Below are 27,455 nucleotides of genomic sequence, written 5' to 3'. Positions count from 1 at the left end.
AGGAAATATATCATGTTTATAGATGGAACATTAGTATCTTAATGAAGTAAATTTTTTCTAATCAGTATGTCTAAGTTTCAAACAAAATTTCAGGAGGGATTTACATAGAACTTGATAAACTGATTCTAAAATGTATATAGTACTATAGATAATCAGAAAAAGCCAAGATGGAGAAGGGAGAAGGGTCAGGCCTAACAGATAACAAGATATTTTCTGCAACTTTTATTAGTTATTTCTAATAAAATGTAGTAAAAGTACAATAGTAAATAAACATATCAATGCAACAGAGGAAAAAGTCCAGAAAAAGACCCATCCAAATATGGGAACTGATATATGCGTGAGATGTTCTTATACATCAGTGGTAACTGAAATGACTATTCAATAAATGAATTATTTATATGTAAAACATAAGTATCCCTTATCCCAAACCAACATAAAATAAATTTTATTTAGGTTAAAATCTAATTATGAAATGGAAAGCCTTAAAACTGATTTTTTTTAAAAAAAGGATTATATTTTACCTCAGGAAGAAATGATTTACTGAATAAGAAACAAAATGCAAGAATCAAATGAAAAGACTGATAAAGTTGAATAAAAAACTTCTATGTGTCAAAAGGCTATTGATGGAAAAACTAGCCTACAAGAAGTCAAATGATTTATTCAAGATTATATGCTAATAAGTAGTAGAGCCACAATTCAAACATATAGTCTTCTGACTCTAATACTAATTTATTTTGCATTCCTTTTAATTTTTAATTACATAATTAACACATTATATTCTTTCATAAAAATTTGAACACAAAGGAAATAATACCTTTGATCATTTTCCCCAGTTCCAATTTCCAGTATCCTCCCCAGATTTGTACATATACTTTTAGGACTTTTTTCTTGGGTATTTGAATATATAATAAAAATACAAATGCATTTTCAAGTGGTTTTATAGTGTGCTTATTGTTCTGCAACTTTTCTTTTAAAAATCGTGGCTTAAAGAACTTTCCATATCAGTACAGCATTCTACTGTGTGAATATATTAGCATTCATTTATTCAATTTTCTATTAATTGAACTTTAGGCTGATTTCAGTATTTTGCCCCTTGGTCATATAAATAGGATAGACATCTGAAATGAATTTTCTAAATCATAATGAATATATGTTTTAAATGGTGATAATGCCAAATTGCTTATACTGGTATATATACCTACTACTACAGTATCTAGATATCCATTTCTCAATTATTAATATTTTCCATTCCTGATATTATTAATATTTTTAATATTTTGCCAGTCTGATGTGGAAAAAATGGGATAATGCATTTCCCTAGTAATTATTAGTGAGGCCATTTCCTCCTCTCAGCAGCCAAACTCTGCTCTCTAGAGGTAAGGGGCAACCACATTTTCAACTCTTATAATTGTCTTTTCTAGTAGACTTACTCCCATATTTCTAAATATGTTTATATTGCCATTTCTTGATATATTAATTAGACGTTATCTATTGATTTCCTATTAAGAGAGATGAGGATTTAGTACAAGTTCCTATATATTTTGCATGTTTATTATTTGCCTACTATATATGTAAGCAAATATCTTGTCTGTCTCTTATCATGATTGTCTTGTTATGGTATATTCCTTAAAGCTTTCAGGTTTTATGTCTTGCCCAAGGATGTCCCTACTTCACAGTAAAAACCCATTTCCTATAGTTTCTTCTAAAACTTTCTGAGTTGTGATTTTAACATTTACATATTTTCTCCATCTGGAATTTATTTCTGTGAATGGTGTAAGGTAGGTTCCTTTTTTTCAAAATGGTTAGCCAATTGTTCAACACCATTTATTCAATAGTTTATTATGTCCTAAAACATCTTCTCTAAAATATCCAAAAATTACATCAAATGTCTGAACCATTTCTGGAATATCCATTTAGATCTATTGGTCATTTTGTATCCCCTTGTTCCAATATCACAATGTACTACATTTCTTTTTTTTTTAAGATTTTTTTTTTTTTTTTTTTTTTTTTTTTTTTTTTTTTTGACAGAGAGAGACACAGCGAGAGAGGGAACACAAGCAGGGGGAGTGGGAGAGGGAGAAGCAGGCTTCCCGCCGAGCAGGGAGCCCGATGCGGGGCTCGATCCCAGGACTCCGGGATCATGACCCGAGCCGAAGGCAGACGCTTAACGACTGAGCCACCCAGGCGCCCCTGTACTACATTTCTTTTTAACGATAGCTAAATTATGGAAAGAACCCAAATGTCCATCAACCAGTGAATGAATAAAGATTACACACACACACACACACACACAATGGAATATTACTCAGCCAAGAAAAGAATGAGATCTTGCCATTTGCAATGACATGGATGAAACTAGAGAGTATTATAAGTGAAATGTCAGTCAGAGAAAGACAAATACTATATGATTTCACTCACATGTGGAATTTAAGAAACAAAACAGATGAACAGAGGGGGGGAAAAAAAGAGAGGAAAACCAGAAAACAGATTCTTAACTATAGAGAACAAACTAAGGGTTACTAGAAGGGAGGTGGGTGGGGAATGGGTTAAATGGGTGATGGGTACTAAGGAGGGCACTTGCTGTGATAAGTACTGGGTGTTGTATGTAAGTGATGAATTACTAAATACTATACCTGAAACTAATATTACACTGTTAACTAATTGGAATTTAAATAAAAACTTGAAGAAAAATAAAATAAAATAAAAAATGTCTTAAAACATTTTCCCTTTTCAAAATTTATAGTTACTAATTTTATTTTTCTTCTTTTTTTTATATACAGCTTATATTACTTTCAGGTGTACAATATGTATAATTCAACAATTCTATACATTATTCAGTGCTCATCAAGATAAGTGTGTTCTTGATCCCATTTATCTATTTCAACCCTCTCCCCAACCTCCTCCTCTCTGGCAACAAAAGATTTGTTCTCTATAATCAAGAGTCTGGTTTTTTGCTTGTCTCTTTTTCTCTTTGTTCATTTGTTTTGTTTCTTAAATTCCACATATGAGTCAAATCATATGGTATCTGTCTTTCTCTTATTTCACTTATTTCATCCTCCAGATCCATCCATATTGTTGCAAATGACAAGATCTCATTCTTTTTTTTATGGATGGGCAATATTCCCCATTGTGTATATATACCACATCTTCTTCATCCATTCATCTGTGGATGGACACATGGGTTGCTACTATATGCTGGCTATTGTAAATAATGCTGCAATAAACACAGGAGTGCATATATCTTTTCAAATGGGTGTTTTTGGGTTTTGGATAAATGTCCAATAGTGTGATTATTAGATCATATGGTATTTCCATTTTTTATTTTTTGAGGAGCTTCTATACTATTTTTCACAGGGGCTGTACCAATATGCATTCCCACCAACAGTGCATAAAGCTGGAGGCATCATAATCCCAGAATTCAAGATACACTATGAAGCTGTAGTAAAACAGTATGATACTGGCACAAGAACAGACACATAGATCAATGAACAGAATAGAGAGTCCAGAAATAAACCCATGCTTATATGGTCAATTAATCTATGATAAAGGAGGCAATAATACACAATGGTGAAAAGACAGTCTCTTCAACAAATGGTGCTGGGAAAACTAATTTGACTGTCATTCTTGCCCAGGGGCCATGCTAATTTTCTCTGTATCATTCCAATTTTAGTATATGTGCTGCCAAAGCAAGTGCTGGGAAAACTAAATGGCTACATGCAAAAGAATGAAACTGGACCACTTTCTTACACTATATACAAAAATAAACTCAAAATGGACTAAAGACCTAAATGTGAGACCTGAAACCATAAAACTCTTAGAAGAAAACATAGTCAGTAATTTCTTTGACATCAGCTATCGAAATATTTTTCTAGATATGTTTCTTCAGGCAAGGAAAACAAAAGCAAAATTAAGCTATTGGTACTACACCAAAATAAAAAGCTTTTGTACAAAGGCACCTGGGTGGCTCAGTCCATTAGTTTCCTTCAGCTCAGGTCATGATCTCATGGGTCATCGGATCCAGCCAGGGTGGGGCTCTGCACTCATCGGGGAGTCTGCTTAAAAGATTCTCTCCCTCTGCCCCTCCTTCCCACTCACACTCATGCTCCCTCTCTCTAAAATAAATAGGTAAATCTTTTTTTAAAAAAAAGATTTTATTTATTTGAGAGAGAGAGACAGAGAGCTCGAGCAGGGAGGGGTAGAGGGAGAAGCAGACTCCCCCCTGAGCAGGGAGCCTGACGACATGGGTGGGCTCCATCCCAGGATCCTGGGATTATGACCTGAGCCGAAGGCAGATGCTTAACAGACTGAGCCATCCAGGCGCCCCATAAATAAATAAATCTTAAAAAAAAAAAAAAAAAGCTTTTGTAAGGTGAATAAAAACATTAACAAAACAAAAAGGCTACCTACTGAAGATATTTGCAAATGATATATCCAGTAATGGGTTAATATCCAAAATATATTAAGAACTGATACACCACCAAAAACCACAAATAATCCAATTAAAAAATGGGCAAAAGACATGAATAGACATTTTTCCAAAGAATACATATAGATGAAACACACATGAAAAGATGCTCAACATCACTCATAATCAGGGAAATGCAAATCAAAACCATAATGAGATGTCACATTACACCTGTCAGAATGGTTAAAATCAAAAACACAAGAAATAACAAGTGTTGGTGAGGATGTGGAGAAAAACATTTTCTTTTTCTTAAGAATTTTATTTTATTTTTTTTAAGATTTTATTTATTTATTCATGAAAGACAAAGAGAGAGAGAGAGATGTAGAGGCAGAGAGAGAAGCAGACTCTCTGAGGAGCAGGAAGCCCGTTTCTGGACTTGATCCCAGGAGTCTGGGATCATGACCTGAGCCAAAGGCAGACGCTTAACTGACTGAGCAACCCAGGTGCCCTTTTCTTAAGAATTTTAGAATCACTTCTTTAAAAATAAGTAAATTCTGATGACACCTGATTGGAATAACACTGTATTTATGGATCAATTTGAAGAAATCCAGTTTTCTTTCTATTACCATTAGGCAGACTTGACTTTCAGGCTCAATATTTATTAGGCAAATTCAGTTTTTATCATTTAAAAATAAAGAAGCAAACCTATACTAACTAATTTACTCAGGTGTTTTCTATGGTACTTAGCTAAAAAATAAATTCTTGAAGAGGCCATATTTATGATGAAAGTGATGCTTTAGATCTTTTCATATTATCAACTTTGTTTCCTTATCATCAAAAGAAAATTATGAATAAACAAAATGAATAAGGATGATTTCTGTAACCTCAGAACAATTTTCTATATAATTACCTATTTATAAAATCAAAATTGGCTAATTTATGATTATTTAGTATTGGCCATTTATCATTACCAAAACTGAATAGCAGAAGCCAATGATTAATGGTATTGATAAACATATTGTTAAGTTCCAGCATAAAATATTTGAAAATTCAAGTTGTTCCACATATTCCATAACTTCCTCAAAATTCTAGAATTAAATACCAACTTTAGCTCTAGGTGAAAATAAAGACTTAATTTGGGACCATTACTAGTGTGAATAATTCATTTATTCATTATTTGCTCATTCATTCATTCAACATTATAATTTTAGAAAACACTGAATGCTTTGAACTGTGCTACAAGTTAGGTACAAAATAATAGTAAGAAACACCTTCATTCAAGAATGAGGAAAATAAATGCAAGAATAATGGTATTTGTAATACTCACTTTCCCTTCGTCTCTTGGGCTATCACTTAAATGTACAACTGGACCTGGATGAGTCTTTGTGGATCTGTTAAATCAATTCAAAATGGTAATTAAAAAATAGTAATTAAAAAATAAAAATTAAAACACCTTACCATTATAGACTGGAACAAAGAAATTACTCTGGAATACACTCCCAATATTCTCAGGTTTAAACTTAGATTCATTTGAGTTTTGGTTGTTTTCTTTAAGACCACTTTTCTTTCTCTTATTAACTCTATTAGAGGAAGTGTAATTTTTTTTTTTAAATCAGGTTTAAGAGCAGAGATCCACATAACAACAGGATTCTTCATTTCTATAGCATAAAAATTATATACTCGAAGAGATAATATTAATAATGAAAGGGATGCTTTAGATCTTTCACGTTATCAACTTTGTTTCTTCATTATCAAAGAAAAATTATGAATAGTCAAGATGAATTATGTCTTTTCATCAAATTATGAATTTATGCATTGGTATTTTTATGTTTGTTGCCAGATCTAAGCCTCTGAAAATTTGAAATTGAACTTATACAGACAAAGAAAACTTACATGGCCACAAAGCTAATGCTATAAGCCTGTTTCAGCCAAATTGCAAAGTACATAACTGACTTACAACTTTCTTTGACATAAAACCTCTGATTTTGCTCCTAAGAAAAGTATAATAGCTCCTTTGATTTACAAAGAAATTCTCTCTAGTGCTAGCCAACTTACAGAAAACTGACAAACTGGGGAAACCTAGTTTGCTGGTTATGTCTCATTTATTTGGTTATCCAGGGTAATCAATAACAGCTAACTATGTGTCTAAGTGCATATTGTTAAAAAGACCTGTACTCTGTAAATCTGACTTTAAAAATATTCTACTCTGATATCTGGCATGTTTCTTTTATATTTCCTACTTTGACATATCATTGTTGAATATGATTATGTCATGTTTAAATACAATATGACCTGATATGACCATAGATTTATTATTGCTCATTTTCTACATCTTTTCTTCAACAGTCTGATTATGCCAGATTAATCCTATTATGATTATATTGACATAGTTTTAATTTATTTCTTTTTAAAATATAATTTATTTCTTATGCATACATGAAAACCGTCAAAGATTCTTCACAAAATAGTAAAGAAGAATACATTTTAAAACTTTTTGGGATCAGATAAAAGTGACAAATTAACTCCAGGTTTCCCAGATACTGACTTCCCACCGAGACTCAGAGGAATAAATACAGACTTATTAGATATTTTGTTATCAGTTTTATCCTAAATTTTCTTATCTAAAAATGGAGATAGTAGTACTGATCCTACTAATTACAAGGATTAGAATATTTATATATAGCACCTAATATAATGCCAAAACATAGTAAGTACTCAATGAATAGTATGTATTATGACTGTTGTAATCACTGGAATAATTGGAAACTAGAGTTATTTTCTGCATTCTAAATGCAATGTTTTATTAGAGTAAGGTGCCTCTCATAGGGAACAGTGTCCTTCAATTATCCTTTGGAAACTAATAATATCCAATAACCTACAAATTCCTGTTTCTTGGGTATGATTGGAACAACAAATACCAAAGTGTGCTCCATGATAAACTAATGAATATATAAGGTATTTCACATAAAGAGTGTTCCATATCAAAAAAGTTTGGGAAACCCTGAATTAAACAAAGTTAAATATTTTTTTCTTCTACAAAGGTTCTTAGAGCCATAATATGCAAGTGAATACTGAAATCTTCAATATTTTCCCAAAGTACTAGCCCATAGAATTATTTCTCATTGACCATATTAAGGGAATCACTGAAACATACTTTGAGAAACACTAGTTAGACCATATGCAAAACTCTTCCATTTAGATTCTCAGAATTTGTAAAACACTCAAGTTCAGAAAATAATTTAGCATTAAACTTCAGTTATTTGTATTGACTTTTTCAGACTATAGAAGATATATTATTCGTTGTAAAAAAAATTCCAAACTTAGAAGATACTAATAGTCAAAAGAAAAAAATCTCTCACATTATTTTACTGCCTGAATATAATGACTACTAACATTTTGATACATTTTTTCTAACTTTTCCCCTGACATTATACTTCCAAAAACTATCAAACATTCCTTGAAAGACTTATGGCCATTAGAAATTGACTTAAAAAATAAAAAAGCATTGGTGTACACTCTGGATTCTGTAATTCCTACAAAAATTACTTCAGATAGAATTATCAATGAAATTAAAATCATATAATATCCATCTAAATAATGCCCAATAATTCTTCTAGTTATCCCTATTTCTCTCTCTTCCTCTCATTTACCATCATGGCTTCTTTAGTTTCTTTTATGGGCCTTCTTTCTCTTCCTATATCTTAAATATTGATATTCCTTTGTATTCTATCCTGGTCTGTCATCTATTCTCATATAATATATGGTCATGAATTCAAGAGCACACAGGAGCCAGGCAGGTATTGCAAATGAAGCAAACAGGCTGAATGAGAACTGTACCAAACTGAATAGCACATTATCCACCTACAGAAGGAAGGTTGTTACTCAGTTCCAGCTGATTACTGACTGCCAGGCAAGAATACCGAACTAGAATTGTCTCATTATGAATTTTCATGAAAATCTGGAAACCCAAATTTTTATTTCTACTTGCCAATTTTCAAATATTAGAACTCAGAACATATTTAAATACTCTGATAGCCAAACAAAACAAGATATCTGTGAGTCAGAATTGGTTGACTGTCTGCTAGGTTGCTACCTGTTTTCTATACACTCTTCATGCACAATCTCATCTTTTCAATGATCATAAATTCTTGTTTTTTTAACTGTTCAAATTCTTATACTTTTTCTTTTCTTTCTTTCTTTCTTTCTTTCTTTCTTTCTTTCTTTCTTTCTTTCTTTTTCTTTCTTTCTTTCTTTCTTTCTTTCTTTTTCTTTCTTTCTTTCTTTCTTTCTTTATTATGTTATGTTAATCACCATACTCTATCTCATTACCTTCGGATCCATATATCCCACTTCCTACCATTTTCCCATACCAATTCCATTTGAATGTCTTATAAACAATACAACTCAACCTACCTAAAATTGAGTTCATTATTTTTTTTCTCAACCTACTCAATCTCCTGCTTTCTTTCACTAAATGACACCCTTATCTACATAGTTGCTCAAGCTCTAACAACTGGGGGTCACTCTTAATTCTTCTCTATTGTTATATCTTCTCATAATACCCAAGTCTTGCCTCTTCTATCTTCTATGTATTTAATTATGTCAGCTTATCTCCACTCCTAAATCAATGATAATGTTTACCAAGAATACAGTCTTCTCTCTTTAATCATTTCTCTATACCTGCCTTCAGAGTAGTCTTCCTAAATGCAAATTTGATCAAGTCAATTCTCTGCTTAAAACCCTTCAAAATCCAGCTCCTGGACTTTAAGTCCAAACTTCTCAAACTGGCCTACAAGGCCTTTCATATTATATACCCTGATTACCTCTCCTCAACCTTTATCTTTTATCATATTCTCTTTCAGGTATTCCAACCAACTAAACTACTTAAAATTCCTGTGCAGGGAACAAAAACTCTCTCACATTCCATTCTTTAAATCTTCTATCCCCTCTTCCTAAAACACCCCCACCCCCCTCTCCCAAGTCTTCCCTCAACTAACTAAAATTCTCATGCTTCGGATCTCAACATAGATGTAATTTCCTTCACAGATACTTCTCTGAGACCACATGTTAGGTGTCCTTCTTATGGAATTGCCACATTTTATTTCCAATATATTATAATTGCCTTTTTAATTAATCTCATTAGACTGAAAGCCCCAAGAGGACAGTAACTATGTCTTCCCAGTTCATAGTTGTTTCCAGTATCTAGCATACCATAGCGCACAATAAATATGTTTGAGTGATTGTTAAACACAAGTCTTACACTTATGATTTAATAATCAATTTCATGCTCAAACATTAGTCATATGTAGAAAAAATAGGTTACATTTTTTAAAAAGCTAGGGCTGCCCTGCAGAAACATCTATTTCTATAGTATAACCTGGAATAGATTTTCCCATAGAAAAAAATTTTTAATGTCCATTTAGTTCTATGCTACTATTTTATGAGGTGTTCTACAAACATCACTGTTTCTAAGGAAAATGTGTTCCAGTTTCCAAATAATCAATATATATACTTTGGGAACACAAACTATAATTATGAGAACTGCCTAAAATTATAATTAAGAGACTTCACTAATAATAGAAACAAACTGAAAAATAACATTGAATAAAAAGTATTTCGGGGCGCCTGGGTGGCTCAGTCGTTAAGTGTCTGCCTTCGGCTCAGGTCATGATCTCAGGGTCCTGGGATCGAGCCCCGCATTGGGCTCCCTGCTCAGCGGGGAGCCTGCTTCTCCCTCTCCTACTCCCTCTGCTTGTGTTCCCTCTCTCGCTGTGTTTCTGTCAAATAAATAAATAAAATCTTTAAAAAATAAAAATAAAAAAATAAAATATAAAAAGTATTTCAAGTAGGAACTTAAACTGAAATAATTTCACATATCTCTTAAAGACAATTCTGCATTTGCCATACTTAGAAAATGTATTGTTAAAATCTGTGTGTAAAATTCTATTAATGAAATGACTCTTTTAAACAAATATTTTATTACTGTCCCATACACTCGACACATATTAACAGGAAGCGGCATGCATTTTCTAATGTATCTCAATAGGTAGAGAACAATTAAAAGACAGTTCTAGGAGACTGGCGGTTGGCATTTAAAATTATATAGATCACAATGGATCTATAATTCCATGTAATACACTTTTGGAAAACTGGTCTAAGTAAACCAAGAAACATTCAGGAGGTGATATTGTCTAATAATAATTTCTAGAGGATATTTCAGGACATTTTCAGAGGCATGTACAACTCTCTAACAGATCAGATTTATATAAATGGTAGTTTCTATTCTTATGCTGTATCAAATCAAATTCTTATGCTGTATTCTTATGCTGTAAGATCATACTATGAAAAATAAAAGTGCTTTATTTTACTTTAGTTTCTCTTAATTTTACCCTCCTTTTTAGTTTTTAAATTCATCATTAATCCTGAAATCATAAAGTTTAGACTATATAAATACATAGAGGTAAAGTATAGGTCACTAATTCAGGTAGTATTAATTTCAACTATGAAAAGTATTTGTTAAGTAAATGAATATGGAAACAAAATAGCAAAAGTGGTGAAATACTGGATCTATTTAGATAATGAACTTCTTAACTAGCAGCATTCAACTGAAAACAAATAATACATATATCACTATTTGTACTAATATTAAATTTGTATAAATGTTCTATAATTCAATCTCTCAAGTTTATTTACATTTTTGTCAATATCCTAAGAAAATTATGAAAGCAAGCATTAAGTTCAGCCCTATTTACCACTTTTATAGAACTCAGGTTATAGTGGTAAAACTTTTCCCAAATAGCTACAGAATTAAATAATTTTTTGGGAGACATAATTCTATGTTTTTAAAATACACATATAGAACATTAAAACATATATCAGTAAAATAGCGCATACTAATTATAATTGTAAATGAAAGCTCTAAGTCAATATTAGTGTGTAACTATCATACTAGTTCTTCAATAATGTCATCAGTCATTTAGTAGCCACTCTGTGGAAAGCACCAAAATAAGCCAAGTTTAAAGAAAAATAAAGGAGCAGTGAACAAAGATTTTGCCCTGGTGCAGTTCTTAATCTAATCAGGGAGGAAGAATTATCAATAACAAAAGACCCATTAGGACATAATACAAAAGGAATATTGTAACAAGAATATAATTAGTAACAACTTTCCTATACATACAGGCACACTGAAACATTAAAAATAGGGAATAGTAGATTTATTATAAAGACCAGACTCAAGCCTCATTTAAATAGGTTGTTTTAATCAGAGTTCTGGAGAATAATTATGTAACTCAGAATATATATATGAAAATGAGCCAGCCTCAAGTTAAACATACCTTATTAAGGACCTAATATGCACAGAGCATAAACATTTATTAAAGAAAATTTGTTTTTCTGATTAACACAGTGACCAGGAGAATTATTCGTTTACATACAAAAAGATGGCTTGGAATTCCATTATGTCTTATATGTGCATAAACTTAAGTATCAGCGCCAAAGTCAAAGTGGTAATTACCACTAACCACATATCCAAATAGCTGTATTATGTCACAACATAAAAAATATTGATAAGTTAATTCTCTTTAGAACCCTGAATAATATGTTAGTCAGGCAAGTGAAGAATGAGCTACCAGCAATAAAAAATATGTTAACTGATCATGATTATTTTTACCTAAAACTAAATGTGATCACAATCCACTTGCCATTCCCATTGGAAGTGGCTATACTAAGAACGGCTACAAAAAAAAGATGATTTCCATTTATGACTTTTAGAATAAGCCTTAGTATTTTATCATCAAATTTTACATACATAACCCTTAATTATTCAGAAACCCATAAGTATTCAGGAAGTCTAAAATTAGAATATGTTAATATTACAATATTTTTAGAAGTCTTTACAGTTTTAAATTATTTTAGCTAAACTTTTCACTCAAATTAATCATAAATTAGCTATAAATGTTTCAAATAACTCTGTAATTTGACATGCTTTACATAACCATATGAAATACTCAAGCCAAATAAAGTTGTATTTAAGTTCAAACTTACAGCTCAATTGCCTTGTTCCACATGATAACATATCCAGAAAGAATGAAAGATTCAATATTTACAATATGTGTATTTCCTCTTTCTGTTCCAACATAGAGCCATTTACTCTGGAAAGGTAGATGACAGTAAGTAATTCTGAAAGAAAGAAAATTACAATTAAAATATCTAAATTTTATGTTTGGTCAGCATTATATTTTCCTTATATTTATTAGGTAGTGATAGCTATATAAACAACAAAATTTACTATACACTCAAGTAGCATTTAGGTATTAGTAGAGGGTAGAGGATAAATAACAAGAGTATACCATTAAAAACAATAATGATAATAATAACCACTAATAAATAAGTGTCTACCATGGGCATTAACATATATTGTTTCTAATTCTTTCCAGAATTAGAGCACTCCAAGATAGATATATAATTCTATTTTATGAAGAGGAAACTGAGGCCAAGAACTTTTATTTTTACTTTCATTGGACTGACAGCTAGTAAGTGGCAAAAGCAGGATTCAAATCCATTCCTGTTTGGTTGCAAAATTAGCAAATTTCTAACTGGTGGTTTTTCTTTGGTAATATTCACTTCAAATAGAAATTAGGTACATGTGAAACATACATTTCATAGTTATCATAGAAATTGTAGCTTTTTTTATATAAGATCATAAATTATTTACTTTTTATTCGGATGGTTGGCATCTTAGTAGTATAAAGAAAGCTTATAAGATCAGGGATCTACTCTACTATTCCTTTATTTTTTTTTTGTTCTGCCTTTATTTGCACAATGGGCCTTCTGACGAATTCTGGGAAATTATTCTATAGCCAAAGAAACCATGATTCCTATAAATGAAATCTGGGAATTTACCAGAATCTTCTATTCACTGAGTATCACTCTTTTTAGTTTTGCTTACTCCCACTCCTTTTAAATGCTCATAAAAAAAGGGGGGGGGAGATAAGTTCACAGTTATCCCTTGCCAGAACCTGTCATTGAATCATATTTGCTAGAATTTATTCAGAAAAAGAGCTGGTAAATTGTTAGAAGAGGAGGACAGAATTCTGATGCCAGGTAGACAGACCAATATGGGAAAAAAAAAGGGGGGGAACATAAATGGTAAATTCCCAACAAAATTCCACCTTGTACCTCTTTTTATATAAGAGTGAACATCCAGTCTGTCGAATTTATATTCTCATTCTGGTTCATTGAATTATTCAACAGTCTACCTTTCTAAACCAAACTTCAAAAGTATTCTGCTGAAAGCCCCTTGCACATTACAATAAAAAAACTAGAAATCCTGATATTGCTTAATGCACTTACAGTTAATTGAAGATCTAATTAAAGTGTGACCTATATGGTGTTGGACAATTCTGATTAAAACCTAAAGTCTAGAATCGCTGTTGCCAAGGGATATTTAATAATGTCCCACAGGAAATAACTTGATAGTCATGTTTCTAGGCCATGAAGCATCTATTTTCAATTCAGTGTAAGTAGAAAAAGGAAACTCATTTTAAACAGGATTTAAGATCACCTTTTCTGAATCACAAAAAGAGTAGAAAAAAACACTAGTCCCAATAAAGTAGACAAAAATTTAGGAGTTCAGGTAGAAAAAGAGCAAACTTCAATATGACATAGTCATTTCCAAGGTTGAGAAGAAAAATCTAAAAACTGCCAGGTTTCAGTAATGAGACCTGAAGCAAGAGGCAGAATTCCAATAAAGACAATCTTTACAGGGGAATGATGAAATACATGAAAAAGATCCAAATAGGATTATAAGCTGTATCGAATAGAAATGGAAGGAAAACTTCCAAACTCTTTTTATGAGGCCAGCATTACCTTGATCCCCAAACCAGACAAAGACCCCTTTAAAAAGGAGAACTACAAACTGAGGGTTCTAGAGGGGAGGGGGGTGGGGGGATGGGTTAGCCTGGTGATGGGTATTAAAGTGGGCACATACTGCATGGAGCACTGGGTGTTATACGCAAACAATGAATCATGGAACACTACATCAAAAACTCATGATGTAATGTATGGTGATTGACATAACATAATAAAATAAATTAAAAAAAATAAAAAAGGAGAACTACAAACCAATATCCCTGATGAACATGGATGCGAAAATTCTCACCAAAATACTAGACAATAGGATCCAACAGTACATTAAAAGGATTATTCACCACGAACAAATGGGATTTATTCCTGGGCTGCAAGGGTGGTTCAACATCCGCAAATCAATTAATACATCAATAAAAGAAAGAACAAGAACCATATGATCCTCTCAATAGATGCAGAAAAAGCATTTGTCAAAGTACAGCATCCTTTCTTGATTAAAACTCTTCACAGTGAAGGGATAGAGGGTACATACCTCAATATCATAAAAGCCATCTATGAAAAACCCACAGTGAATATCATTCTCAATGGGGAAAATCTGAGAGCTTTCCCCCTAAGGTCAGGAACATGGCAGGGATGTCCACTATCACCACTGCAGTTCAACATAGTACTAGAAGTCATAGCCTCAGCAATCAGACAACAAAAAGAAATAAAAGGCATCCGAATCATCAAGAAGAAGTGAAACTCTCACTCTTTGCAGATGATATGATACTTTATGTGGAAAACCCAAAAGACTCCACCCCAAAACTGCTAGAACTCAAAAAGGAATTCAGTAAAGTGGCAGGATATAAAATCAATGCACAGAAATCAGTTGCATTTGTATACACCAACAACAAGACAGAAGAAAGAGAAATTAAGGAGTCGATCCCATTTACAATTGCACCCAAAACGATAAGATACCTAGGAATAAATCTAACCAAAGAGGCAAAGGATCTGTACTCAGAAAACTATAAAATACTCATGAAACAAATTGAGGAAGACACAAAGAAATGGAAAAACGTTCCATGCTCATGGATTGGAAGAACAAATATTGTGAAAATGTCTATGCTACCTAGAGCAATCTACACATTTAATGCAATCCCTATCAAAATACCATCCACTTTTTTCAAAGAAATGGAACAAATAATCCTAAAATTTGTATGGAACCAGAAAAGACCCCAAATAGCCAGAGAAATGTTGAAAAAGAAAAGCAAAGCTGGTGGCATCACAATTCCGGACTTCAAGCTCTATTACGAAGCTGTAATCATCGAGACAGTATGGTACTGGCACAAAAACAGACACATAGATCAATGGAACAGAATAGAGAGCCCAGAAATGGACCCTCAGCTCTATGGTCAACTGATCTTTGACAAAGCAGGAAAGAATGTCCAATGGAAAAAAAAGACAGTCTCTTCAACAAATGGTGTTGAGAAAATTGGACAGCCCCATGCAGAAGAATGAAACTGGACCATTTCCTTACACCACACACAAAAATAGACTCAAAATGGATGAAAGACCTAAATGTGAGGCAGGAATCCATCAAAATCCTTGAGGAGAACACAGGCAGCAACCTCTTTGATCTCAGCCACAGCAACTTCTACCTAGAAACATTGCCAAAAGCAAGGGAAGCAAGGGCAAAAATGAACTATTGGGACTTCATCAAGATAAAAAGCTTTTGCATAGCAAAGGAAACAGTCAATGAAACCAAAAGACAGCCGAGGGAATGGGAGAAGATATTGCAAATGACATATCACATAAAGAGCTAGTATCCAAAATCTATAAAGAACTTATCAAACTCAACACCCAAAGAACAAATAATCCAATCAAGAAATGGGCAAAAGACATGAGCAGACATTTCTGCAGAGAAGACATCCAAATGGCCAACAGACACGTGAAAAAGTGCTCAACATCACTCGGCATCAGGGAAATACAAATCAAAACCTCAATGGGACCACCTCACACCAGTCAGAATGGCTAAAATTAACAAGTCAGGAAATGACGGATGTTGGTGGGGATGTGGAGAAAGGGGAACCCTCCTACACATTGGTGGGAATGCAAGCTGGTGCAGCCACTCTGGAAAACAGTATGGAAGTTCCTCAAAAAGTTGAAAATAGAGCTACCATATGACCCAGCAATTGCACTACTGGGTATTTACCCCAAAGATACAAATGTAGTGATCCGAAGGGGCACATGCACCCCATTGTTTATAGCAGCAACGTCCACAACAGTCAAACTATGCAAAGAGCCTAGATGTCCATCAACAGATGAATGGATAAAGAAGATGTGGTATATATATACAATGGGATACTATGCAGCCATCAAAAAAAAAATGAAATCTTGCCATTTGCAATGATGTGGATGGAGCTAGAGGGTATGATGCTAAGCAAAATAAGTCAATCAGAGAAAGACAAGTATCATATGATCTTACTGATATGAGGAATTTGAGAAACAAGACAGAGGATCATTGGGGAAGGGAGGGAAAAATGAAACAAGACAAAACCGGAGAGGGAGACAAACCATTAAGAGACTCTTAATCTCAGGAAACAAACTGAGGGTTGCTGGAGTGGAGGGGGGTAGGAGCGATGGGGTGGCTGGGTGATGGACATTGGGGAGGGTAGGTACTATGGTGAGCACTGTGAATTGTGTAAGACTGATGAATCACAGAGCTGTACCCCTGAAATAAATAATACATTATATGTTAATAAAAAAAATTTTTTTAAACTATTCCTTGAACCAATACTATGAAATTTTACCTCATTCTTATTGACAAGAAACTAGACCCTTGATAACATAAGGGTTTCATCTTATGTCCAATGTCCAACTGATGGGTAGTGGTTAAACAACTAATGAAGAAAGACCCCAGACTTTATTTGAATCCAAAAAAAAAGAGTAATGGGATTTACTTAAGATGCTTAACAAGGGTGAGGGAGAGGACATGATTATACTTATGCTATATATTTGATAGCCCTAATAAGTAACTAATCAATACTTTATTGAATTTAATTTAATAGCTATACTTTTATTTGTAATGCATTTCTACCACCATCACCTGCAAACTGAAGAATTTTATGTTATATAGGAACCCTGGAAAAATAATCTTGTTCCTATGTCTATATTCACTATCATTCTCTATAGTAAATCATCTAAGACATTGTAAGTCTTCTGTCCATTTATCCATTAATTCAAACTTCACCAAATAATTCATTATAAAAGCACTGTCCTTGATTACAACACATCTACTCTTTTTCCCTAAAAAAAAAATGCCATCCAATAGGAGAGATAAGACAAGTAGACAAGTAAGAAAAATAAAAGTAAAGTGTGTGAATTGCTATAAAGTATTCAAAGAAGGGAGGGATTATTTCCAGTAAGGGCAATGAAGAAAAGCTAATGTAGAAAACTATTTAAAATAGGCCATTATGTTAAAGATTAAGTAACTCTATAGTTTGAAATATATGTTATATATGTTACATAAGCATATGAAATAAACAAAATCAATGTTTTCAAGCTTGAAGAATGTACAGACCTTTAAAATTTTTTTGCTTATTCTCAGTTTTGACTTACTTTTACAAATTCTTCAACTCATGTATAAAAATAAGATATAAATTCCTCATACTTATGGCTCTTATGTATACATAAAACAAAAAATATAAAATACAAATAAAACTATAACTAGAATTCAAATTAATGACATTAGTGTATATGACAGATGGATTTTTTTTAAAGAAATAATTAATCTCATATGTTTCTAACTGCACAGTTCTTTTGAATTTGGTGTATCTATATTTATTCTGTCCTTTCCTTTTACCACTTGTCTCTACTTGAACAGTTTTGAATTCTATTCCATAGTACACCATCACATAATTTTACAATCATATGGCATGAATATATAATACATGTGCATAGTCCACTTCTATTATTTTATTAATCCACAACAATTAAAATAACACTACTTGGTGCCAACACAATCATCCATGCAAATTTAACTTCACATATTGGACCTGTGTGACAGTATTTTTGAATAAAATGTTTTGTTCAAATCATTCAGAATCTTTCCATTAGTGTGATTATAGAAATAAAAATATTACAATTAGAAATTACTATGGAAAATTCATAACTCCAAGACCATGCCTATGGATCCTAATTTGAGAAACACTGTCAACGCAAGCCAAAAATATGTTTTAAAAAAGTAAATGGTTTGGGGTGCCTGGGTGGCTCAGTTGGTTAAGTGTCTGCCTTCAGCTTGGGTCCTGATCTTTGGGTCCTGATCTTCAGATTGGGTCCTGGGATCAAGCCCCACTTCGGGCTCCCTGCTCAGCAGGGAGTCTGCTCCCTCTGCCTCCTCCCTGCTCTGCTGGTGCTGTCTCTCTCTCTCTCTCTCTCTCTCTCTCTCTCTCTCTCTCAAGTGGATAAATAAAATATTTAAAACACAGACACACACACACACACACACAGTAAATGGTTTAAAATTATAGAAAATTTGCTGTATGAAATTGAGTGGGAGAATTCAAGTTTGAAACTTTTCCCCCTAAGTTCTAACATAGTTTAATTTAAGTCTTATTTTTTCTCCAGATTCCAGGTAAAACCTCTACTACCAGGCACGATGACTCTGGCTCCAGTTCTTTCTATAATATTTATAATTATACTTTACAACCTGGTTACACTCAGAATCAGGTGTATTCTTCATATTAAAAATACAAATGTCAGAGAGGAAAATTCATCAGTTCTGAAGTAAATCTAGCAATACTGTTTTTTTTCCCTTATTTTATTTTATTATTTTATTTTATTTTATTATGTTATGTTAATCACCATACATTACATCATTAGTTTTTGATGTAGTGTTCCATGATTCATTGTTTGCATATAACACCCAGTGCTCCATGCAGTACGTGCCCTCTTTAATACCCATCACCAGGCTAACCCATCCCCCCCAAACCCCTCCCCTCTAGAACTCTCAGTTTGTTTCTCAGAGTCCATTGTCTCGCATGGTTCGTCTCCCCCTCCAATTTTCCCCCCTTCATTTTTCCCTTCCTACTATCTTCTTCTTCTTCTTCTTTTTTTTTTTTTAACATATAATGTATTATTTGTTTCAGAGGTACAGGTCTGTGATTCAACAGTCTTACACAATTCACAGCGCTCACCATAGCAATACTGTTTTAAAACTCTTTCTGGGTGGTTTTGATGCATAACCACAATTAAGAACTACTAAATTATAGCAATAATTCTTAATCTTTGGTATAAATAAATATCTCATTAAAATGCATATTTCTACATTCCAGGTACACAAATTGTGACTCATGGACTTGGGATGGAACATATGACTGATATTTTAACAAGTAACTTAGTACTTGCTATTCAAAATGAAGTCCATATACCAGCATGAACATCATCTGGAAACTTAGTAGAAATTCAGAATCTTGGGCCCTATCCCAGAATCAGAAACTGCATTTTATGAAGAACCCCCAGGTTAGTCATATACACATTAAAGTTTAGTTAGCACTTCTTTGGCTGGTTTTATTACAGATAGCCTATAAACCACATTTTATGAGATACTGTTCAGTGGCTGAAAGGCTGCTGCTAATTTACAATTTAAGTTTTAGGATAAGAACCTAAATTACTAAGTTAGTAGTAGGAATAAAGCCTTGTAGGTATGTAGTTCCTCCAAACTGAACTAACGATGGTGGTAATAAGAACCACAACAACAGTCAAGGAAAGAAACAACTAGCTACCCTAAGATTCTCTCAGCATCTTAATTCAAAGACTGATACTTAGAAAAAAAAAAAAAAAAAGACTGATACTTAGGAGTTTCAGTGGAAAAACTCAAATCATATAAAAGAAAAATAAAGAATTAAAAATTCTCTAAGAAAAAGAATCTGATAATTTTGGACAACCTGTACCTAGACAGAGACAAAATTAAACAGATAACTGAAAATTTAGTTGAATTTCATTCACAGTCTTAATGAACTAACCAGATAGTAAAAAACTTACTCAATTTTTTTTACCTGTAATTATTTGGAAAACTATCAAACATAAATCAAAATTTTAAAATAAGCCAAATCTTTGCACTTCCATAGGGAGTAATGTCATGATTTCTGGCAAATCCAAGTCTGAGAAGCTTATTCTCATTCTCCTATAGCAAAAGAAATAACATTTTCTACCTTCATTTAAATTCACAGAGTATTTAAACTTCTGAATGAGAGAACTGAGTTAGTGGAGGCCATGTGGGGAGCAGGAATGAGGCACTGGTATCCTGCACAGTAGAAGTAAAACAAGGAGCAATAACTACACCCTACCCAGCAGCTATGAAGTGCCTCTCCCTATCTCAGGAGTTAGTAAAGGCCAGTGGGGAAATCTGAACTTATACTCCCACCTGTTAGTTAACAAGATGACACCTGTCCTTCCACAGCCAGAGCAATGTCAAAACAACCCACCACAAATAGAAGGTTTAAATAAGACCTGCAATGTCATAACATAACATCCAAAATATTCAGTTTTAATAAAAACTCACTCATCATACCAAGAAATAGGAAAATCTCAATTTGTCACTAAAAGACAAACTCTAAAAGAATGGTTAAAAGGAGTTCACTAAACAGAAAAAAAGATCAAAGAGATTTTTTAATATCAAGTGTGAATAAAAAACTACAGGGAGGTGGCGCCTGGGTGGCTCAGTCGTTAAGCGTCTGCCTTCGGCTCAGGTCATGATCCCAGGGTCCTGGGATCGAGCCCCGCATCGGGCTCCCTGCTCAGCGGGAAGCCTGCTTCTCCCTCTCCCACTCCCCCTGCTTGTGTTCCTGCTCTCACTATCTCTCTGTCAAATAAATAAATAAAATCTTTAAAAAAAAAAAAAAAACTACAGGGAGAGTAAAAATATTGTTAGATTCAATATATTTTCCTCCTTCCTTTGAGCATCCTAAATTATGTTTCATAGTTGAAGCAGAAATTATAACATACTCTGATGTGGTTCTAAATACAGAGAGAGAAAATTTATTTAAAATGAGGGAAGTAAAGGAAAATTAAGAAAGGAAAGATCTTTGTGTTTCATTCAAACTGAGAAAATGCAATAGCAGTAGATTGTGATAAGTTCTTCATACATAATGAAATGTCTACAACAACCACTCAAGAAGTGAAATGATACAAAGAGATACATTAAAAACTATATACAAATCAAAATGGAATTCTAAAAAAAAATGTTCAATTAAACCACAGGAAGGCAAGAAAAAAAAAACCCCACATTTGAATGAAAAAATAAGCAGACAACAAAAAATTGAGAACTTAAGCACTAACATATCACTAATTACATAAAATGTAAACACCAATTAAAATACAGATTGGTAGGGGCACCTGGGTGGCTCAGATGGTTAAGCGTCTGCCTTCGGCTCAGGTCATGATTCCAGGGTCCTGGGATTGAGCCCCACATTGGGCTCTTGGCTCAGTGGGGAGCCTGCTTCTCCCTCTCCCTCTGCCTCTTTCCCTACTCATGCTTGCTCTCTCTCTCTCTCTTTCTCTCTCTGTGTCTCAAGTGAATAAATAAAATATTTAAAAAATATATAGATTGGCAGAGTGAGTTTAAAAAAACTACCTACTATGTGCTGTGTACAAGAAACTTACTTCCAATATATTGACGTGGTAGGCTGAAAGTAACAGGAAAGACAAAGATATAGCATACAAACATTAATCAAAAGAAAGTGAGAATTGCTATACTAAGATCAGATTAAAAAAAAAAAAAAAGACTTAAGAAGAATGTAGCAGGAGGGGAAGAATGAAGGGGGGGAAATCGGAGGGGGAGAAGAACCATGAGAGATGATGGACTCTGAAAAACAAACTGAGGGTTCTAGAGGGGAGAGGGGTGGGAGGATGGGTTAGCCTGGTGATGGGTATTGAGGAGGGCACGTTCTGCATGGAGCACTGGGTGTTATGCACAAACAATGAATCATGGAACACTATATCTAAAACTAATGATGTAATGTATGGGGATTAACATAACAATAAAAAAAATTAAAAAAAAAAAAACTTGAAAGGAGAGAAAATGACCAGGACATTTTGTAAAGATAAAAAGATCAATTCACCAAGAAGACATGGCAATCCTAAATATGCATGCCCAAACAACAGCCTGCAAATTATGTGAAGCAAAAACTGAGAAGAGAAAAAGAGAAACCATGATTCTAGTAGATTTCAACACTTGTCCCTAGCAAATCAGCAAGGATATAGAAGCCAACACAATCACCAGTCAACAGAACTAAACATTTGTAGAATAATCTGCCAAACAACAGCAAAATATTCTTGTCACCACAAGACATATACCAAGATACACCACATTCTGGGCTAAGAAATAAACTTCAACAAATTTAAAATAATCAAGTCATATACAATGTGTCCTCTAAACAATGGAATCAAATTAGAAATCAATAAAAGTAAAAGAAACAAAATCTCCAAATACTTGCAACACACTTCTAATTTATAGGTCCAAGAAGTCATCACAAGGGAATTAAAAAAACATAAGAAATGACAAGTGTTGACAAGGATGTAAAGAAAAAGGAACCCTCATGTACTGTAGATGGGACTTCTGTAGCCACTGTGGAAAACAGTATGAATTATTTCTCAAAAAATTAAAAACAGAATTATGATATGATCCAGTAATTCTATTACTAGGTATTTACCCAAAGAAAACAAAAACATTAATTCAAAAAGATATATGCACCCCTATATTTATTGCATTATTTATTTTTTATTTAAATTCAATTAACCCACATATAGTACATTAGTTTCAGATGTAGTGTTCGATAATTCACCAGTTGTGTATAACACCCAGTGCTCATCACATCATGTGCTGTCCTTAATGCCCATCATCCAATTGCCCCATCCCCCTACCTACCACTCCTTCTGCAACCCTCAGTTTGTTTCCCAGAGTCAAGAGTCTCTCATGGTTTGGCTCCCTCTCTGATTTCTTCCCATTAAGTTTTCCCTCCCTCCACTATGACCCCTGCACTACTTCTTATATATCACAGATGAGTAAAAACATATGATAATTGTCTTTCTCTGATTAACTTATTTCACTTAGCATAATACCCTACAGTTCCATCCATGGTGATGTAAATGGTAGGTATTCATCCTTTTTGATGGCTGAGTAATATTCCATTGTATATATAAACCACATCTTCTTTATCCATTATCTGTTGAAGGACATCTCGGCTACTGTGGACATTACTGCTATGAACATTGGGGTGCAGGTGCCTCTTCGGATCACTACATATGTATCTTTGTGGTGATACCCAGTAGTGCAATTGCTGGGTCGTAGGGTAGCCCTATTTTTATTTCCTGAGGAACCTCCATACTGCATTCCAGAGTGGCTGTACCAGCTTACATTCCCACCAAAAGTGTAAGAGGGTTCCCCTTTCTCCACATCCTCACCAAAGTTTGTTGTTCCCTATCTTGTTAATTTTAGCCATTCTAACTGGTGTGTGGTGGTACCTCATTGTGGTTTTATTTGTATTTCCCTAATGACAAGTGATGTTGAGCATTTTTTCATGTGTCTGTTGGCCATTTGTATGTTTTCTTTGGAGAAATGTCTGTTCATGTCTTCTGCCCATTTCTTAACTGGAATATTTGTATTTTGGGTGCTGAGTTTGAGAAGTTCTTTATAGATCTTGGATAGCAGCCCTTTATCTGACATGTCATTACAAATACCTTCTCCCATTCTGTAGGTTGCCTTTTAGTTTTGTTGACTGTTTCCTTTGCTGTACAAAAGCTTTTTATCTTGATGAAATCCCAATAGTTCATTTTTGCTTATGTTTCTCTTGCCTTTAGGGATGTGTCTTGCAGGAAGTTGATGTGGCCAAGGTTGAAGAGGTTGCTGCCAAAATCCTCTAGGATTTTGATAGATTCCTTTCTCACATTTAGGTCTTTTATCCATTTTGAGTTTATCTTCGTGTATAGTGTAACAGAAAGGTCCAGTTTCATTCTTCTGCATGGGGCTGTCCAATTTTTCCAACACCATTTATTAAAGACACTGTCTTTTTTCCAATGGATATTCTTTCCTGCTTTGTCAAAGATTAGTTGACATAGAGCTGAGGGTCCATTTCTGGGCTCTCTATTCTGTTCCACTGATCTATGTGTCTGTTTTTGTGCCAGTACGATACTGTCTTGATGATTACAGCTCTGTAATAGAGCTTGAAGTCAGGCATTGTGATGCCCCAGCTTTTCTTTTTCTTTTTCAACATTCCTTTGGCTATTTGGGATCTTTTCTGGTTCCATAGAAATTAGGATTGTTTGTTCCAGCTCTGTGAAAAATGTCGATGGTATTTTGAAAGGGATTGCACTGAATGTGTAGATTGCTCTGGGTAGCATAGACATTTTAACAATATTTATCCTTCCAATCCATGAGCATGGAATGTTTTTCTATTTCTTTGTGTCTTCCTCAATTTCTTTCATGAGTGTTCTATAGTTTTCTGAGTACAGATCGTTTACCTCTTTGGTTAGGTTTATTCTGAGGTATCTTATGGTTTTTGGTACAATTACAAATCAGATCAATTCCTTAATTACTTTCTTCAGTCACATTGTTAGCATATAGAAACGCAACTGATTTTGTATCCTGCCACTTTGCTAAATTCCTGTATGAGTTCTACCAATTTTGGGGTGGAGTCTTTTGGATTTTCCACAGAGAGTATCATGTCATCTGCAAAGAGTGAGAGCTTGACTTCTTTGCAATTTGGATGCCTTTTATTTCTTTTTGTTCTCTGATTGCTGAGGCTAGGACTTCTAGTACTATGTTGAACAGCAGTGGTAGAGTAGGCATCTCTGTTGTGTTCCTGACCTTAAGGGAAAAGCTCTCAGTTTTTCCCCATCGAGAATGGTATTTGCTGTGGCTTTTCATAAATGGCTTTTATGATATTGCGGTATGTTCCCTCTATCCCTACACTTTGAAGAGTTTTAATCAAGAAAGGATGCTGTATGTTGTCAAATGCTTTTTCTGCATCTTTTGAGAAGATCATATGGTTCTTGTCTTGTGTTTTATTAATGTGATCTTTCACGTTGATTGATTTGCAGATGAACCACCCTTGAAGCCCAGGAATAAATCCCACTTGGTCGTGGTGAATAATCCTTTTAATGTACTGTTGGATCCTAATGGCTCATATTTTGGTGAGTATTTTTGCATCCATGGTCATCAGGGATATTGGTCTGTCATTCTCCTCTTTGATAGGGTCTTTGGGTTTTGGGATCAAGGTAATGCTGACCTCATTGAATGAGCTTGGAAGAGTTCCTTCCACTTCTATTTTTTGAAACAGCTTCAGTAGAATAGGTATTAATTCTTCTTTAAATGTTTGGTAGAATTCCCCTGGGAAGCCATCTGGCCTTGGACTCTTGTTTTTTGGGAGATTTTTGATTACTGCGTCAATTTCCTTTCTGGTTATAAGTCTGTTCAGGTTTTCTATTTCCTCCTATGTTGGTTTGGGTAATTTATTCATCTCCAGGAATGGATCCATTTCTTCAAGACTGCCTAATTTGTTGTCATATAATTGCTCATAATATGTTCTTAAAACTGTATTTTCTTGGGGCGCCTGGGTGGCTCAGTCGTTAAGCGTCTGCCTTCGGCTCAGGTCGTGATCCTAGGGTCCTGGAATTGAGCCCCGCATTGGGCTCCCTGCTCTGCAGGAAGCCTGCTTCTCCCTCTCCCACTCCCCCTGTTGTGCTCCCCCTCTCGCTGTGTCTCTCTGTCAAATAAATAAATAAAACCTTTAAAAAAAACCCTGTATTTTCTTGGTGTTGCTCAGGATCTCTCCCCTTTCATTCATTTTATTAACTTGGGTCCTTTCTCTTTTCTTTTTTGATAAGTCTGGCCAGGGGTTTATCAATCTTTATTAGTTCTTTCAAAGAACCAACTCCTAGTTTCATTGATCTGTTCTACTTTTGTTCTGGTTTCTACTTCGTTGATTTCTGCTCTAATCTTTATTTCTCTTCTCCTGCTGGGTTTAGGCTTCATTTGCTGTTCTTTCTCCAGCTCTGTTAGCTATAAGGTTAGCTTGTGTATTTCAGATTTTTCAAATTCTTTGAGAGAGGCTTGTATTGCAATGTACTTCTCTCTTAGGACTGCCTTTCCTGTATCCTAAAGGTTTTAAACAAATGTATTTTCATTCTCATTAGTTTCCATGAATTTTTAAAATTCTTCTTTAATTTCCTGGTTGACCCATTCATTCTTTAGTAGGATACTCTTTAATCTTCAAGTGTTTAAGTTACTTCCAAATTTCCTCTTGTAATTGAGTTCAGCTTTCAAAGCACTGTGGTCTGAAAATATTCAGGGAATGATCCCAATCTTTTGGTACTGGTTGAGATCTGATTTGTGACCCATTATGTGATCTATCCTGGAGAAAGTTCCATGTGCACTTGAGAAGAATGAGTATTCTGTTGCTTTAGGATGGAATGTTCTGTATATATTTGTGAAGTCCATCTGGTCCAGTGTGTCATTCAAATTCCTTGTTTCTTTGTTGATTTCCCGCTTGGATAATCTGTCCATTGTTGTGAGGGAGGTGTTGAAGTCCCCTACTATTAATGTATTATTACCAATGTGTTTCTTTACTTTGGTTATTAATTGGTTTATATAATTGGCTACTCCCATGTTGGGGGCATAAATATTTATAATTGTTAGATCTTCTTGTTGGATAGATGCTTTAAGTATGATATAGTGTTCCTCTTCATCTCTTGCTACAGTCTTTGGTTTGAAATCTAATATTTCTGATATGAGGATTGCTACCCCAGCTTTCTTTTGAGGTCCATTAGCATGGTAAATTATTCTCCACCCCCTCACTTTCAATGTGGAGGTGTCTTTAGGTCTCGAATGAGTCTCCTGTAGACAGCATATGGATGGGTCTAGCTTTTTTATCCACTCTGATACCTGTGTCTTTTGATTGGAGCATTTAGCCCATTTATATTCAGAGTAACTATTGAAAGATATGAACTTACAAGATATGCCCTTGTTTTGTCTATAAAGTCCCTGTTTCTGTAGATTGTCTCTGTTTCTTTCTAGTATATGTTACTCTTGGGGTCTCTCTTTGCTTACAGGGTCCCCCTTAATATTTCTTGCAGGGCTGGCTTGGTGGTAACATATTCTTTTAGTTTCTATCTGTCCTGGAAGCTCATGATCTCTCCTTCCATTCTGCAT

General features: G+C 34.0%; 1 protein-coding gene and 1 non-coding gene across 2 annotated transcripts in view; both read right to left on the bottom strand.

The window, feature by feature from the left end:
• The window catches only part of STXBP5L (syntaxin binding protein 5 like), a 432,652-nt gene that overhangs the window by 235,147 nt on the left and 170,050 nt on the right, over window positions 1-27,455 (bottom strand). Inside the window, exons 6-7 of the mRNA XM_032406647.1 lie at window positions 12,449-12,583; window positions 5,733-5,796 (exon numbers count right to left, since the gene is read on the bottom strand). Of these exons, the coding sequence (XP_032262538.1) occupies window positions 5,733-5,796; window positions 12,449-12,583 (199 nt within the window). The remainder of the gene's footprint in view (window positions 1-5,732; window positions 5,797-12,448; window positions 12,584-27,455) is intronic.
• LOC116634164 lies at window positions 3,588-3,690 on the bottom strand. The gene has a single exon (XR_004299877.1). It is a non-coding gene; the product is annotated as a U6 spliceosomal RNA (small nuclear RNA).

This window comes from Phoca vitulina, unplaced genomic scaffold (assembly GCF_004348235.1).
Source record: "Phoca vitulina isolate PV1807 unplaced genomic scaffold, GSC_HSeal_1.0 scaffold8, whole genome shotgun sequence".
NCBI classification, from domain to species: Eukaryota; Metazoa; Chordata; class Mammalia; order Carnivora; family Phocidae; genus Phoca; species Phoca vitulina.
The sequence above is the reverse complement of the archived record's forward strand: the minus strand, read 5'-3'. Positions and strand labels throughout refer to the sequence as shown.